Genomic DNA, 18830 nt, shown 5'->3' with positions numbered 1-18830 from the left:
TAATTTAAATTAATTGTGCAGCCCTAAAGTGTTTATAGCTGTTATGTTTAAAGCACTAAATACTGTATGAGTGTGTTGATAACCTGAGAACAGTCTGACAGTGAGTCACTGTAACACTGCCTGTGTCACTGGAGACTGTTTTGACTTCAATCACTGAGGTGTGTGTGTGTTTGTCTTTGCAGGTCAGCCGAATACTCTACAGCTTTGCCACAGCTTTCCGCCGATCAGCCAATAAAGTGCCACTCGCAGCCAAGGCTCCGCCCCTTACGCCAGACAGCGACGTCTTCTCATTCACCGTCAGTCTGGAGATCAAAGAGGATGATGGGAAGGGCACATTTAGGTGAATCACTTTGCTTCTCTCCCTCAATTAAAGTTGATTCAGTTCTCCTGCATATATCTGCGTTTAACCCCAGAGGTCTCGTCTCTAACTGAATAATTCAATTAGGTGTTATTTTCTGCTATCCAGCCTTCGGAAGTCATCTGCCCGGTTTTGATGAGGGAAATGATAAAAATAGCTCAATCTGCAGTTCCTCCACTTCTTTGTCTCTTTCTCTTTATCAGAAGTGTTGACACATGTTTCCTGTCATTTATCATCTCTTATATCTTCTGCCCTAGACAGGGTTCTGTTAACACAGACCTGCACTGGAAAGAGCTCACTTCAAAGGAAGCATATCATTTGTTGACTTGTTGACTGTAACTGTAAAAAAACCCCAGCACTGTTCAGTGTTACAAGCATTGGCATACAGAACAACACCACAGCTCCATATTATAATGTTATATATACTGTATATATATGCAGTGTGTTTATACCAGCTTTTTAATGCTGCACAGAAAAGGCTAAAGAGAGAAAAGTATTTAAGTAAAGGGCTAAAGTGCGCAAAATCAGTGTGAGCTTGATGCTCCAGAGAGACTGTGCCTGTTATAAAAGGACTGTAAGTCACTTTGGATAAAAACAACAGGAAAAAAATGACAAAATTACCTTGAAAGGCTCTTTCGCTCCATTTGGATGCGAGAAATGCGCATTCATTTTGACAAAGATTTTGTTTTGACTTAACTTATTTTTTTTATGAAATTATAAAAAAAATTTCATTTAGATTCATTAATTATATATTTAAAATCATAGTAAACATAATCATAAAAAATTATGAAAAAAATGTATAGTGTAAATGTGCATATTTTGTTTCCACAGAAAATATGAAGCAACACAACTGTTTTTTTTTTACATTGATAATAATCAGAAATGTTTCTTGGGCAGCAAATCATCATTTTAGAATGATTTCTGAAAGATCATTGAGCAATGATGCTGAAAATGTAGCTTTGCATCACAGAAATAAATTACAATTAAAAATAAATACAAAAAGAAAAAACTTATTAAAAAATCATAATAATAATAATCATAAAAAAAAAAAAATTAAAGATTAGTAGTATATGTATTATCTGAGTAAAGAGTCATTAGTATTATAATCATAATATTATTTATGATGCTAATAAAAACAAATATTTTTTTTTACCAAAATGTCACAACTTTAAACACCAACAAAACATATGTAGTTAACAGTAAACGCTTTCTCTTTGAATTGATGATTTTCGCCAAGCTTTTACCTTTAATTTATGATTATTTAATACAAAAAATGTTGGTAACACTTTAGTATAGGGGCCAATTCTCACTTTTAACTAGTTGCTTATTAGGATGCCTATTTTAAACTTATTGGCTGTTTATTAGTGCTTATAAAGCACATATTCTGCACGACCATTTTCTACATCCTTAATCCTACCAAATATCTAAACTTAACAACTACCTTACTATTAATAATCAGCAAATTAGGATTTTATTGAGGCACAAATCATAGTTAGTGGTTTTTAATAGCGAGAATTGGACTTTAAAATAAAGTATGAGCAAAATGTTTCACTGAAGTAATGAGCATCTAATAAGAATCACCATTGAGAATAATGTAAATAGGCTTAATAGTCATCAAAATAACTAAATCCTTTGATTTTGAGGTGCAATCTGGATATGTGAGATTCACCCAAAACTCCCTTTGTGACCAACAGTGCCGTGTCAAAGGACAAGGACAGACAGAGCTTCAAACTGCGGCCAGGCATGGACAAAAAGATTGTGATCTACGTCCAGCAGACGTCCAACAAAGAGCTGGCCATCGAGAGGTACGTGCTTTCCTCAGCGACACGGCTCTGTCCACAGAGAGGACATCCTCGTCTCCCGTTACAACCAATAATTAATTTATTAATGATAAACAGGCACTGAATTATGTCTTTTCTGCGCTTAAGTGTTCCTCTCGGGCCATGAGAACATGAAGGTGACTGATGTTGTGTTGAACTCAAGCCAACCCTGCCGGAATGCACAGCTGTGCTTTTCTGTTTATATGTATTTTCTCAGGCTCTCCAGTTTTACAGCTGGTATGTGTGGTTCCTGTGTGCTTCTGTTGTAGTAAGGAACATGTTTGTGTTTCAGGTGTTTCGGTCTGCTCCTGAGCCCAGGGAAGAACGTAAAGAACAGTGATATGCACCTGCTTGACCTGGTAGGTGACAGAAGACATACCTGCGTCTCTAGTTTTGAATTAACTAACCCTTAATTACTTCATCAATCCTTCACTTTATAAAACAAATTCAAACGAATTCCTTTATAATTCATAGTATCCTAGATTTGAATGAAAATCTGATCACAGTGTAGATCAAAATATTAAATATGTGTGTAACTATAGAAAATCTTAAAGGAGTGCTGCTCTGTAAAAAGATATCCTCTAAAATTTACAGTAAAAAAAACAACAGCCGTGGTTGCCAGAGATTCACTGTAAAAAGTACTGTAACAGTGTTTCAGGTATATTGGTGCCTGTATGTTTTACAACGTATATTTCAATAATTTATATAACTGATTCTTTTAGAACTACCAAAATCTACTGTATAAAGACAAAAGCCTGTCAGGGGAAATTAATTAAAAATTAACTAAATAACTGCAAATGTAACATTTTAATATACATTACTCATAAAAAAGAAGAAAAAATAAGAAGTTGAAAAATATGTTTTTCAACATAAATTAATATCATAAATGGTATAGTTTTTGCAAAAACCATCAATTTTACAATATTTTACAATAAAACTTCACGTATTGTTCTATGGTACAGTAACTAAAAGTTAACAGAGTTAACCAATTATAGGTTTTCACAGGAATATTTTTTTGGTTCTTAAATTTCTAATGCAAATTAACACATCTGAAATGTAAAAATTGCAAAAATTCTTAAAAACTTTTTTTTGAGCCATCAGGGAAAATAAATATTGAGGCCTGCATCTTTAAACTTTCATTTTGTAAGTTTAAACTTGTTTTTAATAAATTTTGTATTCATTTATAAACAATTTTTTGTTATTGACAAACACACTTAAGGTTCTCTATTCTATAATAATAATAATATTATTAATAATGATGATAAGTCTGCGACCAAAATGTAATTTCAAGGCTCTGGCCAAATCTGTAGACTTTTCCAGGCATATCCTTCACAGATTTAAAATTTTATTGATGACAGACGGTCTATTTCTGTGGAAATTTGCGTCTCTTTCTGTGGCCAGTGACTGGGAAATCTGGCATTAGGGTCAAGCAAGGATGCATGGGGACAAACAGAAAACAAAATGCTTTTTCAGAAGTTAAAACGCGCCTGTAGCTCCAAAACTAATCTGTGTAACATTCATTTTACCACAGAGTTGTGAAATGGCTTTTGCTTGGCCCATGTGATTTTGTCATGGGTCTGGAAGTGTTGTCCTTTCTCCACTTAGTTCTGTAGACAAAGCCAACTATCAGCGGTTAGTTAAGGCCCGTTCACACCAAGGACGATAACTATAAAGATAACGATAAAGATATAGTTCTAAAAATCGTTTTCTGTATTAAAGAACAGCAGCGTCCACACCACAACTATAACGATAAAGACAAAGAAAAACGATATCGTTGGAATCACTTTCAAAACGATTTTTTCCAGCTGATGAACAATAAAAAATTGACAGCCAATCAGAATCCATCCTGCTGTAACGAGCTCGAGAATTTAAAGCGCCAGACGAGCGTACGCTTAGAATAAACAGAAGATATCGTTCGCTGATGTGGACGCTAATATCGTTATCTTTATAGTTATCTTTATAGCTAACATTAATGGCGTGATTAACCTCTTAGACAGGGACTTGTTCCCCATTGGTTAATTCACCGTGAGTGAATCACGGCCACAAACTAAATTTGTGTGAAATCATGATTATGTTTGAATTTATTTATGTTTTATGCTCTCTTTCTCTTGGCTCTCCTCACCTGCCCTGCGCCCATCTGTTAGGAATCAATGGGCAAGAGTTCTGATGGGAAGTCTTACATCATCACAGGGAGCTGGAATCCCAACACTCCTCAGTTTCAGGCCGTGAATGAGGAGACGGCGAAAGGTACAGATCCATTCACGTGCTCGGTTTGCAGACTGTTCCAAATCAATGTTTGAGCTCTTCTGATGCTGATTTTTTCTGGAATATTGTTATTTAAAGGGTTAGTTCAGCCAAAAATGAAAATTATGTCATTAATGACTCACCCTCATGTCGTTCCAAACCCGTGAGACCTCCGTTACGACCTCCGTTCATCTTCGGAACAGTTTAAAGATATTTTAGATTTAGTCCGAACAAAGAAAAGAGAATGTATGTACGGTATACTGTCCATGTCCAGAAAGATAATAAAAACATCATCAAACATCATTGTGAACGCGACTGCTGTGACTGTTGACGTACGACGCTGCTGACGTGTTTTCTGGTGCGCCCAATAACAAAGAAAACACGTCAGCAGCGTCGTACGTCAGCGCCATCACTGCAGTGTTCACAACAGACCCGGAAGAGAAGAAAATGAATAAAGTCGTAATTTTTGTTATTTTTGGAGCACCTGATTTTCGATGCTTCAAAATTCTAACGGACCGTCTGATGTCACATGGACTACTTTGATGATGTTTTTATTACCTTTCTGGACGTGGACAGTATACCGTACATACATTCTCATGGGAGGGTCAGAAATCTCTCGGACTAAATCTAAAATATCTTAAACTGTGTTCCGAAGATGAACGGAGGTCTTACGGGTTTGGAACGACATGAGGGTGAGTCATTAATGACATAATTTTCGTTTTTGGCTGAACTAACCCTTTAAACCATGAGAGATTTGAAGACGTACCATTCATCCAAATAAAATAAAAAATCCTCAAAATTCACACAACCAAAATTAGACAGGCTCCAAATGTTCAGATTTTCCAAACATTCTATACGCATAAAATGCATTTTTATTTAATAATAAGAAGAAGAAGAAGAAGAAGAATTTCAACAAAAAAGGTGCTATACAAATAACATGTATTTTTATTTAATAATAATAATAAAAATAATGATTTTATTTTACTTTGTTTTTGACTCAACGTAATAAAGGTGGTATATGAATAAAATTTATATTTATTTAATATTTAGGTAATTGGATCCGATATATGATGTGCTATACCAGTGGTTCTCAACCTTTTTTGCACTGGGCCGCACTATGGTCCAAGTGCAAGTCTCATTTACATATTATGTCACCAATACAAACCAACCAGATTTATAATAGCCTATTATACCCTGAATATTATGATATCTAATCGATTACATTCATTAAAATAAATAAATAAATAATTATACTCACCATTAATAAAACACCTGATGCTGTCGGGAGCTGACCAATTTTGTGAAATTTAGTTTGAAAGGAGTAACAGCACAATGAAGTTGTGATTGTAAGTTGCAGTCTGTATGATGCACAACATTGCAGAAAATGTGTTCACAAATGTAGCATATGTAGATCCAAATATCAAACATCGATGTGCCATCAGCGCAGCTGAACAGTTCTGCATTCAAATGCATGCAATAGGCTAAAGCTTGCCGCAAAGCACTGGCAAAATTAATTACCATGAATTTCAGGGGGAAATAGTAAGGAGATATTTGAATTATTTACTAATAAACTAGTGTTTTCTGAGTCGATGATGCAAAGATGAAGTTGCCGATCCTGACTCGCCATTTTCTCAGACGCGTCTTTAGAGAAAATTGGATCTTTACGGATTATGATTATAATGAAAGCGTTTTTGTTTTTGATTTGTTTTATTTCGTTAAGTAGTAATTTTAATCTTTCTATAGATATATTTATCATGTCTGTGAGGCATGTATTCACAGTTTCGGTTCATTTTTGTAAGCGCTCCTGTTCAAGACGAGATAGCAGAAAGTGCATCGTGTTTGTTTTCTTTATTCTATGGAAGCACACCATTTTGTTGATATTGTGAATGCACACAAATAAAAGTAGACCCTTTACAGTTACGAATGATGTATTACTCTTACCTGTATTACTCTTATAGTGCACATTTATCTGGGTTTAACGTTAAAGCATAGCATTCATATTCTTGAACTGTTTTATATGTATAGATTTTATTTTAGGCAGGTCGTGATGATTTGAGAAGGCTAAATTGATCAAACATAGGCTATGATCAGCTCACTGTCTGCCGCTGGCCGCTTGGTCGTTACGTTTAAAAAACAAAAACTTATATTTAATGACCAAAAATGCTCCAAACGTTTTTCTAAATTAACTTAATAAAAAAACGAATCGAAATATAATCAATTTGCCATTACAAACAAAACTGAACTATTTAAATATAGCTGAAACAGTAGTATAAGCTGTTGTGTGAGTGGCGGGGCAAACCGAAAGTTGATGCTGAAAGTCCAGCACTCTCCTACCTTCACTGCTGTGACTACTCTTGTTTGTATGTGTTCCCTCGCTGGAATTTTCCACATTACGTTGTTCTCCCTTAATAACAAATGTGTCCATTCTGATGCTCAATTTTACTGAACTAATGGCTACTGATGACTATTTGAATTTAATTCTACCAAAGTGCGCGCTTGTAACTGTTCGTTTAATGCGTAACGTTAATTACATGAGTACAGGTCTGCTCATGTCTGAAAATAATATATGAAAAACAAAATTATTTTACATAACAAAAACATTATAGCTTATATTTGTTTAGTACATTTTTAAAATGAATTGAACTGAAAGTTATTTTTTTAAATTGTGTTCAGCATGTTGGGCTGCATTTGAATTTGTGACGGACCGCAGGTTGAGAACCACTGTGCTATACAAATAAAATGAAAATAGAATACTCATTTAATAACTCTTCTTCCAATAATATATAATAATTCTTCCTCTCAGACAAACTTGAAATTCAAGAAATGATTGTGAATGACATTACCTCCACTAATATGAGAACGCTGTGGTGACCTGTTTGAACGTCTGCTATTCTTTTATTTGTAACACAGATAAGTTCATGTACATGACGACGGCGGTGGACCTGGTGATCACGGAGGTGGAGGAGCCGGTGCGCTTCCTGCTGGAGACACGGGTTCGAGTGTGCTCACCCAACGATAGACTCTTCTGGCCCTTCAGCAAACGCAGTTACACTGAGACCTTCTATCTCAAACTCAGACCGGTGAGGACGAGCTCAGTGCAGGGCCTCACTTTTCAACCAATCCAAAATTTCGCTTTTGAGACAGCATTCACATTCAAAGTATGTAGCTCGGTATTTCACAGTCCCTTCACTCTGCTCTCAGATGGAGAACAAGGAGAGGAAGAGCAACTCAGACACGCTGTATGAAGTGGTGAGTTTAGAGAGCGAGACCGAGAGAGAGAGGAGGAAGACCACAGCGAGCCCCGGCATCCTGTCGTCCGGCTCTCACAGCTCTATGGTACCCTCACCTCCTGAGGATGATGAGGAGGAAGGTGAGCGGTCCTCAGCTCTCATTCGTATCATCATGTAGTTCTTCTTTGAAAGTCCTCCAGCAATTCATGTGTTTGTCATCTGTGGAGATTTTTGAGATATTATATATGGATATGGAGATATTACTGAACCTTGGAAGCTGGAAGCATCTCTCTCATTCTTTCTCTCTCACTATCCTCCCAGATAATGACGAGCCGTTATTAAGTGGATCTGGAGACGTGTCTAAGGAATGTGGTGAAAAAATTCTGGAAACTTGGGGAGATTTACTGTCTAAATGGTGAGTGCACTGAAAACAGGTGGGGGTTTAAACCAGAAAAAAATACGTAAACCAACAAAATTACAATACCTAAAAACCAAACACCAAAACAAACAAAATAACAACAATTAATCATGTTTAAATTAAATTAGAACTTAGTGCATGAGCAAATAGCAACACAAACATCAGAACTACAAGGCTTCATGCATCGTCACATCACACACCTGCAGCGCTTCTATGTAAGAAGAAAAACAGAATAAAACAACATAAAAGGAACAAAATAAATAGTCCTAAATGAAATATATTTCACTTAAATAACTAACATATTAACAAAAACAAATAAAAAAACTGCACAACAATCTACAGCGAGTTCCGTTGAATAAAATAATTTTTCTTTATTTTACAAAAGCACAATGTTGTTGTTTTTTTTATTATGAGTATACACAAATAAAAGTGAACCCTTTATAGTTTAATACTGTCTTATTCTTATCTGTATGACCAAAACCATAAGTAGCAAAAAATGGCAAAAATCATTTTAGTAAATGAGTTCCAAGTAAAGATCATGTACCATGCAGATATTTTGTAAATTTCCTACTGTAAATATATCAAAACTTAATTTTTGATTAGTAATATGCATTGCTAAGGACTTAATTTTAACAACTACAAATTCAAATAAAGTCATCCCAAAAATTACAATTTTTTTTTTCACGACACCCTCAGACTACAGATTTTCAAATTTCAGATTTCTTCAAATAGTTGCATCTCGGCCAAATATTGTCCTAACAAACCATATATCAATGGAAAGCGTATTTATTCAGCTTTCAGGTGATGTATAAATCTCAATTTCGAAAAATTGACCCTTATGTTTTGTGGTCCTGGGTCACACATGACACAGTGTGTTTTAAGTAATTTCTTCTGTTACAAGGAAAAAATTCCAAGTGATCACGCCTGAGCCTCACGTGGGAAACATTTGTGTTTGTGCGATGAGAGATGTAGTTGCGTTTCAGTTTCTCTTTAAATAAATTATTTTTGGCTAGACTTTTATATGTTGTTTATGACAAATTCCATTATAATTTGTTTTATTTTATAATTGTATACAATTATAAAATAAAACACAAATTATAATGGCATATATGTACTTTGTTCTATAATTGTATAGCTGTTTATTTTTTCTGCTTTTTTTTATGTTGCTCTGTTCTGAATAGCGTGAAATGTAAAGGATTTGATGCAACGCAATTTTGTCTGATTTGTGTATATAGCAGAATTATTCATTATTATTATTATTTTTATCCATGAAGCAAATGCTTTAAAAACAGCTTGAAAAAAACTTTAAAAATGACTTTATTGCATTCCAGATGCTTTTAAAGAACTTATTATTATGATTTCTATTGGTAGCTTGAATGTAAAACATTGTCATGAATTGTAGCAATTTCTGTGCATAAATAGTACACCAAATAGAAACAGAAAATCATGCTACTGATACTCATTTTCATGAGATCGGGCTACTAACCTAAGAACAGTGAGAGCGGTTCGAACGAGCGTGAATCGATTGTAAAAGCACCACATTTTTTGATGTGTTTAAAGTTCGAAAGAACAACATTTAGTTGAAATATAAATCTTTTGTAACATTACAAATGTCTTTGCTGTCACTTTTGATCAGTTTAATGTATCCTTATTTGCTCTCATTTCTAAAGTGTTAATTTTAGACCCTGACAAGCGACAGCTGTAAGTTTATGCAGCTTTTTGCTGGAAAAATTAGACTTTGAGCCGCAATTCTGTTGTTAACAAGTCGTGGGTTGGATGTGAAGCTTGTGCAGATTCCTGTAGAGATTAATTGTTTCGCATTAGCATATGCACATTTAGATTAGAGGTTGTCTTGTCCGCCTCTTTCTTCCTGACACTGTTGAACTGCTGCTGTATGCCTTTCTGTGCAGGGAAGTGCTAAAGACATGCCAAAAATCAAGAGCTTCTCGTCCCACACATTCTTTTTTTTTTCTATCTCCCACCGAAAAATATCTCCACACACACACCATTTCTAATTTAAGAACTCATTCATGGGAGGGAAATGAGAGAGATATTTTAATGTGGAGCTCTAGAAGAGAGGGCTAGAGAGACTGGGGGATGGAGAAATGGTCAAATTCAGATAAGGGTCTTATTAAGATTATTTCCCGCTCCTATTACTCTATTGTTGTTAATCAAAACCTCGAGATGAATTCAATTAAAAATCCCAGGAAATTAATTACAGGCTTGCGACTGTCTCTGCACCCTGAAGAACACAGCTGTGTCTTTGTGTGTGAGTTGTGCTCAAATCTGCATCTAGTGCCTACTTTTCCTCGTCTTTAAACCCTTGGCTTTCCTTATTCGGAAGCTGAGATTTACAGTTGGTGTGTTTTTACATTAAGTGAATTAATGTGCTGTGTATCGAAGACCCTTGATTTAAAGACAAGGTATTTTTCAAACCACTTAACTTTTAAGCTCTAGTTTTTGTTCATATTTTGGTAGTTTTGTAAGCGTCCTTCATAGTTGAGTTCATGCTGAGTAATTGACACATTTGAACATCCTCTCTGCAGAACTGCTGTGATTACTTCCTCTTCTTCTTTTTTTTTTTTTTTTTTTTTTTTTTTTTTTGCAAAATGGACAATAAATATGAAAACTACTGGTAGTGTAAATCAAATGTTTGGTTGCTAAAGTGTTTAATAGCACAGGGTGCTAGGGTGTTGCTTGTTGTCCTAAGCCAAAAGAAGATGATAATGTAATCTAGAGACTTACAAATTGGGCCAAAAAGTGATAGAGAGAAGAGACATTTGAAAAGAGAATAAGATTTTACAGTGTAATTTTGTCAAAGTTAACATGCTTATATATATATATATATATAGTATATATATATATATATATATATATATATATATATATATATATATATATATATATATATATATATATATATATATATATATATATGTGTATATATATACAATAAAAACAGACTCTACAGACTTTGCATTTGCAAAACACATGTCTCACGCTTATGACAGTATAATGTCATGTCATAAAAAGCAATGTGTTGCACTGAACAAAGTTCTTCTTATTGGAGGAAACAGTTTGCAGTAATAATCCCAATTGTGTTTGTCAGTTTTGAGTGATTGGCAGGATAATATCAGTGGTAAAAATCCCTGAGGGAAACGGTTTGTGCATATTACAACACAGTGGAATTATGCACTTTCCTTTTAATCAGGAAGGAAATGGGCACCAGTGACATTTAAGACATTCCATAAACAAATACAAATAAATACTTGTAAACGTGCCGACCGCATTCAGAGATTATGCCTCTAGCAGGTTAAGATTGTCTTATATAAGCCTCTCCTTTAGTAACAGGTCCTATGGAATAAATTACATACCAGAAGGTCACTTTTGTCTGTGTGGCAGGCCGAGTATCACTAATGCCATACAGTGTATATAGTCTCGAGGAAGTCTTGGGGAAGCCTGTCAGGATACTGACAGTACGTAGCAGGATTATTGTAGTAAACTAAAACTGAAAGTATAATACAAACAAACAAAAATGTTAAATAAGATAAAATAAAATAAAAAAGTATATATATAAAATACAATTTATGAAAATGTTTTATTTCAACATTTCTCCTGTGAATAAAGGTGGAAAGCATACAAATCTCATTTATTTGGTGGTAAAGCGATAGTTCACCCAAAAATGTAAATTTTGTCATTAATTACTCACCCTCATGTCATTCCAAAACTGTAAGACATTTGTTCATTTTCGGAACACAATTAAAATATTTTTTATGAAATCCAAGAGCTTTCTGACCCTGCATAGACAGCAACACAACTACCAGAACAGAAGAATGCACATGCATACATCATGGTACTCTCACGGATGGCGGCGGATTGACTCGAAAGAGAAGAAATCGTTGAATAAAATCATTATTTTTGTTTTCTTTGCACACAAAAAGTATTCTCGTAGTGTCATAAAAGTATGGTTAAACCACTGATGTCACATGGACTATTTTCATGGACCGTCTTAAAGGGAAGTACTGTAATTAATTTATAACCATGAGTTGTAATGTTTCATCAGGCATCTGAACCTGGCAGTGCGACCCAAACCGCTCCCGGCGCTGGTGCGCAGTGGTGTCCCAGAGGCCTTGAGAGGGGAGGTGTGGCAGCTACTGGCCGGATGTCATAACAATGACCATCTGGTGGAGGAGTACCGTACACTCATCACTAAGGTAGACGTACAGTTCCCATCCTCCACTTCAGTGCACTAGAGACATGTTTGATCACAAAATTCTAACAAAAATAACAACTAAAAATCAACATAACCATTATCACAGTATCAAAACATAATTCTCATATATCACAATTAATTATTCATATAACTGTTTTTTCAGTCTCTAACCTTAAGTACGCCTTAGGCCGTCTGTCCACTAAAGTGTTTTTTCCCCCTGAGTCTAGCATATAGTTTAGTTGTCTTCAATGGGAGCGCTGCGTATGTTAAAACATATGCGTCTGTTTTACGCTAAGCATGCCACTTGGCACAGAGAGTTTAAAAAAAGTTCAAATCTGAGTAAAACGCAGCACTTGTCAATGTCACCTTTTACTCAGCCATCCAATCACAGTGAAGAAGGGGCAGGACAAATGCCACACTGACACCACATCCTACTGAACAACAATAGAGAAGTTAATATTGCTTGTCTCATGTAGTATTAATGTCTGTATCAGATGGCACCCACAGACTACCACAATAGTGATATGAAAAGTAATGCTTAAAAAAGCATTTCATTTGTGCTGTGTCTGCCATGCTACTTCCACAGACATTCTGTATAATAGCAAACAAAGCCTCTGAAGCGCTCTCAAATGCACAGAGCTAGCTGTTTTGAGAAAAGCACATGGCATTGTTTTTACGCTTTGGAGGACACATGGCCTTAAAGAGACAGTTCACCTAAAAATGACAATTGGCTGTTAATTTTACTCACCCTCAGGCCATCCAAGATGTAGATGACTTTTGAGTAGAACAGTAAAGATGATTTTTAGCAAAAAAAAAACCTGTGATCCTTCAAAAAAACAAAACAGGCAACACAAAACTAATATGTGTGGCTCCAGATGTCTTATGAAGTGAAACGCTCAGTCTGTGCAAGAAACCGAACATTATTTACAACGTTATTTACCAATCTTGACACTTCACCCCTCTGGGCGTCGGGTCTGTTGCAAGAAACCGAATTCATTATTTTTTTTGTTTTTATATTTTTTCCGCAATTATTTAAATTGTATTTACTAAATTATACTCACTTCCCTTACTCTCACATCACTTTCTCTCACACTACTTATTATCTAAATCTAACACACATTCAGAATTAACATTTAACATCAATAAAAATTAAACAACTTCATTAAATATCAGGAGTTAATTTTTTAATAGCAATAATAATTTAAACAACAATTAATTAAATGTTCAATGAGTGATGGCAATTTCCTTTTGATTTAGCAGCGTTGTTATTCAGGGTATAATTAAAATTTTTAAATGCTACTCAATGTTGCATCTCTAAAACTCTCTTTCAGTAAACCGACTGTCCATGGGCATCACTATGCACATAACAGCCATAACCATATAAAGACTGAAACATCCATGGAACAGCCATAGCCGTATTGGGGCAAAGGCTTATATCCTACATGAGCAAACTGATTACACTGATCTCACACCAACCACAAACACGTAAACAAACTTAATATTCAAACAAAGCGTGTGTGAGATTGTTAGGACAGTGTTGGGGCATTTTCATGGCTAACAGGATGTTCCTCTCTCCCACCAACCCCAAAGTCCAAATAAACTTGATGTGCACACCGAGCGGCATCTCATACCCATATAACAACATCCCTTAAGACCAAACCCATCCAAACAAACCCACTTTTGTATCACCAAAGTCCTTCTTTAGAGAATGCTGCCAAAATTTAAACTCCTTCCTTTTCGTCAAGTGACTGCTGCCAACAGTGATTTGCAAAACTCGTTCCCTTTCCACCATGTCATTCGCTATTATGTCAAAGTTGGTGATATTTCCCTTGTACACAAAGATGAAAACAGACCAGTACAGACCAAAAAGTAAAAAAAGTAAATAATATCCATGGAAATATCCTGATCCAATACTGGCAACGCTGAAGACCGGCACATGTTTATGTAGTGATCCAGAGTTATCATTTGTGTTTAAGAAGAATTGCTCATGACAAGAGGAGGTTTTGCCACAGCTCTTGCGACACATCGAGTTGAATGAATACTGTGAATACTCAAAGATTTCTTTGTTCAGGATTTAGGAAAAAATGCTTTAAAAAAAAAAAAAAAACGGTTGGTCAGGAGTTTTCTCTGGATGGTCAGATCCACGGGTGGCACCGTAATTAAGTGGAGGAGTCTCTTAACATAATACTTTATAAACCAAAACACATCAAACCCTAAACCTCTTACAAAATTACTAAAATTAAAATACATATATAATACTTTAAACCCTATCACTAATTTAAACTAAACTTAATATATAAATTTTACATGATATAATAATCAAGCAAAACAATTAAAAAACAGATCTCCAAAACAATCAAAAAAAAAACAAAACCCTTCATCCCAATAAAATTTTCTTAAAATTTACATATAAATTTTACAGCTAACGTTACTTGCGCACGTGATTTCATATAAATCTTACATTTTCAAAATAATTAAATAATATGTTATCTAGATAATAAAGCAGCATTGCTTTACAAATGATGTAGAGCATGTATATTTTTTAGCATACTAATATTTGCAAGCCCGATCCCTGACAATTCCACACAATATTTTAGTTGACGTAAGCTACTTCGTACAAATTTGTACTACCTCACGCGTACAAATTCATAAGATTTTTGCTAAATCGTATGAACGAGGTTGTACGAATTCATACGAATTATCCACCTCATAAAATACGTATAAATTGGTCGTGTGATAGCATTGGTATTTAGTTACATATTCTTATGGAAAATCCTGATCGCCCTCCAATACTTTTAATGTGTTAAAATGTTAGGTTTATAAAAAGGACTAAGATGGTTGGGTGTGAAATTTACTACAAAGATGAACGTTTGGACAAAAATGGATGACGTATTGTTTTTTGTCTATCCGTTGCAGCTTCCAACTCAGTCATTGTGTTCAATGTTTTTGGACCCCACTGGTTTCATTGTGCAATCAACTCAGTAATGCACTGCAAGCTACCACCAAATCTTAACTAATCACAAATGCACAAGTGTTTTAAGTGGTGACTTGCAAATGCTATCAACTCAGTAATGCACTGCAAACTGGCATGGACTCTGCAGTCAATCCCCATTCACATGGCTCTAGTTTTGTTTTTGTTAATCGAATATTAATGGTAACAAGCATCAGATTTTGGATCCTTGGTTCACTTTGCACCCATCTGCAAACCCGAGCATGTTTGTAGGGCTGCATTTCTTTGGCTCATACTATTACCAGATGTTCCAGTGTCCATAAACACAGACACAGAGGTCAGACACACACACATTTTTCTCTAGACACTCCTCACACACCACCCCATGCAGTGTATAAAAACAAACGACTAACACAAAGCCTGGCCTGTTAGTCTGCGGCAGCCTGCACCCCTTCTTACTTCAAGTCCCGGCATTCTAAACACACCACAATAAATATCCATCTCCATGCCAGGCGTGACTTAAAGTGTTAGTTCACACATAAAAATTAGGCTGTGTTTTACTCATCGCTGAGGCATCCTAGGTGTATATGACTTTCTTCTTTCAGACAAATCCAGTCGGAGTTTTATTAAAAATTGTCCTGGCTATTCCAAGCTCTATCATTGCAGTCAACGGGTGTTGCAGTGCTTCAGTCCAAAAGAAGTTAAATAAAAAGTACCCATCCATAAAAAAAATGTCTCACACGGCTCCGGGGGATGAACAAAGGCCTCCTGTAGCAAATCGATGCGTTTTTGTAAGAAAAATATCCATATTAACGTAATAATCACTTTAATATAGCTTGTGCTCACTGTTGTACCCGGAAGCAGCTCCGGGCGGATGACGTATGAGCTCAGCTTTGCGCATGCGCTGCTCAGAAGTGATGCACGTGGAAATGCAGCGGAGAGATCAAAACAACGGTCACTAATAAGAAGTACAAAATGAGGATTTGTAAAGAAGAATGTCGGAGGATTTTGATATAAGCCAAGAGGAGACTGGTTTTCCTTTACTAGAGGAGGAAAACTTTGCTTTCTTTTATCCTATTAACAAATGTTGACATGGTCTTTTTCACAAGACTCACCAGCACATGCGCAAATCCGAACTCGCACGTCATCCGCCCCGGAGCTGCATCGATTTGCTACAGGAGGCCTTTGTTCACCCCTCTTTGAGACACATTTTTTTATGGATGGGCACTTTTTATTTCACTTCTTTTGGACTGAAGCACTGCAACACCCACTGACTGCAATCATAGAGCTTGGAATAGCCAGGAATTTTTTTTTATGTAACTCCGTCTGGATTCATCTGAAAGAAGAAAGTCATATACACCTAGGATGCCTCTGGGGTGAGTAAAACACAGCCTAATTTTCATTTTTGGGTGAACTAACCCTTTAGCAAAACAGAGAACAGATAGTCTCGAGCTTCATTATGTTCAATAGAAGACCTTTTAATATGGCACATAGTAGCATACTTGTCTGTACCAAAATAGCTCCGCTGCTCTGTGGGGTTAATGTCACGCTGAATGGTCTAGACCCAGGGGATTGTGCAGGGTTTATGGAGGAAGGCTGTGGGTGGTCTATACAGCAGGGTTATGGCTGGTCTCTGCCGCAGCAGCGATGTCCAGGTTTGTGAGGCTGAGAGTTTGGCTGACTACTAATGTAAAGCTGCTGTCTCACTATATGAAGGGATGAGTATGTGTGGATGTGTTTGCTGTGTTTTCACAGAGCAGCTGAGTCAGGCTGGACTTGGCTAACACCTTCCCATCACTATAGGGACTGCCTTTCTCTTATCTTTTCCTATAGACCTTAGTCAGAATAGATAGTTTCATTTGACATGTAGACTGTGAGATATTGAAGTTCTGTTCATTCTTGTCAATACAAAAGTATTCCGCAATGCATTTTACCTCTGCAGTGATGGATTGTGATTGATTGTGTAAGTGAAGATGCATATTAAACTGGAAAGAAATGTAGTATGGAATTTTATCTGTTGTGATAATTGGTTAAAAATAAGAGGGATTGCAATGTCAGCCATTGATGAGAGTTGATGTAACAGAGGAAGGCAGAGGAAGTGGAAGATTACGAGAAGAAATTTTTTTTTTTATTTGTATTTTATTTATTAATTTAGTTTGAAATTTCATGCACCAATCAAATTGTGTATTATATGGTCCTCGGTCATATCGCAGACCTGTGTTATGGAGTTGACGGTCTGCAGATTATGAGTGCTTCAGTGGTTTACCAAAGTGATTGACACGCAGGTATGCAATGGTGTCATTGAAGATACTGTATTTCCATCCTTCAGAGCCTAATTTTTGTCAAATTAAATATGCCGTTTATTCTAAGTTCTGTTTCTTTATCTTTGTCGCCTCATTTGATCTCATGCATTCAGCCCTTCCATTCCTCTTTATTTCTTCCTTTCCTCCTCATTGTCCTCCTCCTAATGGATGAGCCCAGTGTCGTCCGCTCCCCACCTTTCAAGTTGGGCCTATTTTTAGCCCCTCATATGCCTGTCTGAGGGGATGCATGAAAGTGGGAACTGTGTGTGAGTGTTTGCAGATTCTGGGAGTGAAAGGAGGAAAGGAGACTAAAGGGGTGTTATAGTTTTAATATTAACGTGGTGAGAGGGAACAGGGACTAATAAAGGGGATATAAATGAAAACCGGTTCATTTGTGTTATGAAAAGACTCCAGAGTTCAGTAAATCTGTATGGTCAGCATTTACTACAACCAGACTGGCACAAATCATACCACAATATCCTAGTAGGGGTGTCACAATATACTGGTATTGACGATAACCGTGATATACAAAGCAACAATTGTCGATATCATGTTAATTTAGTGTGTGACGATATACCGCAATATTTAAAATAATCAGTTCTCTTATGATAACACCACATGTAAATACTCAAGTGCCAGTACCTTGTTGAGCTCCCAGGTGGCAGTATTGTGCCTTAACGCTGACACCTGTCACACAAGAAGAAGACGCAGCGCTGCAGCTACTCCGAGGAGAGCCGTGTTTGACAGAGTAAGTTGACATTATTTTACTAGTCATAGAATGGGAAACGTTATATTAACCTGTTAACAGCGGTTTTCTGTGTTCATATATTTAAGTAAAGGGTGATTATTTTAATAAGTACCGCGTTTTTATTACTCGTCTTATTTTTGTTTTTGCAATCAATACGGCTTGTGCGTAGTAACACTTTATTTCTTTGTTCAAATCTATTAACAGTTACACAATTAAAATTGATTTTGAAAAACTGAGCGACCACATTGCTACATTAAACTCTGTAAAATGTTAAGTTGGTCGCAGTGCCATGCACTTAATGCCTCATCTGCGGTCATTCTAAGGTTCATTAGTTAACATATATAAATAACATAAATAATAATGAATAATATTTCCACAGCATTTATTAAGCTTAGTTCATGTTAATTTCAGTATTTACTTATGCATTATTAAAATCACAAGTTGTGTTTGTAAACATTAATGCACTGTGAACTACAGTAACATGAACAATGAACGAAAGATTAATAAATTGTGTAATAAATCTATTGTTCATTGTTCATTCATGTA

At 35.8% G+C, this 18830-nt stretch overlaps 1 protein-coding gene across 4 annotated transcripts in view; it reads left to right on the top strand.

Moving 5' to 3' along the window:
* The window catches only part of LOC109079148 (rab GTPase-activating protein 1-like), an 81954-nt gene that overhangs the window by 22832 nt on the left and 40292 nt on the right, over nt 1-18830 (top strand). For all 4 annotated transcript variants that reach the window (XM_042732259.1, XM_042732258.1, XM_042732257.1 and 1 more), the window contains 8 exons: nt 183-340; nt 2053-2163; nt 2471-2537; nt 4323-4425; nt 7333-7502; nt 7624-7792; nt 7974-8067; nt 12134-12284. In XM_042732259.1, coding sequence (XP_042588193.1) covers nt 183-340; nt 2053-2163; nt 2471-2537; nt 4323-4425; nt 7333-7502; nt 7624-7792; nt 7974-8067; nt 12134-12284 — 1023 coding nt within the window. The remainder of the gene's footprint in view (nt 1-182; nt 341-2052; nt 2164-2470; nt 2538-4322; nt 4426-7332; nt 7503-7623; nt 7793-7973; nt 8068-12133; nt 12285-18830) is intronic.

Source organism: Cyprinus carpio, chromosome B10, assembly GCF_018340385.1.
Source record: "Cyprinus carpio isolate SPL01 chromosome B10, ASM1834038v1, whole genome shotgun sequence".
In the NCBI taxonomy this organism is placed as follows: Eukaryota; Metazoa; Chordata; class Actinopteri; order Cypriniformes; family Cyprinidae; genus Cyprinus; species Cyprinus carpio.
The sequence above is the reverse complement of the archived record's forward strand: the minus strand, read 5'-3'. Positions and strand labels throughout refer to the sequence as shown.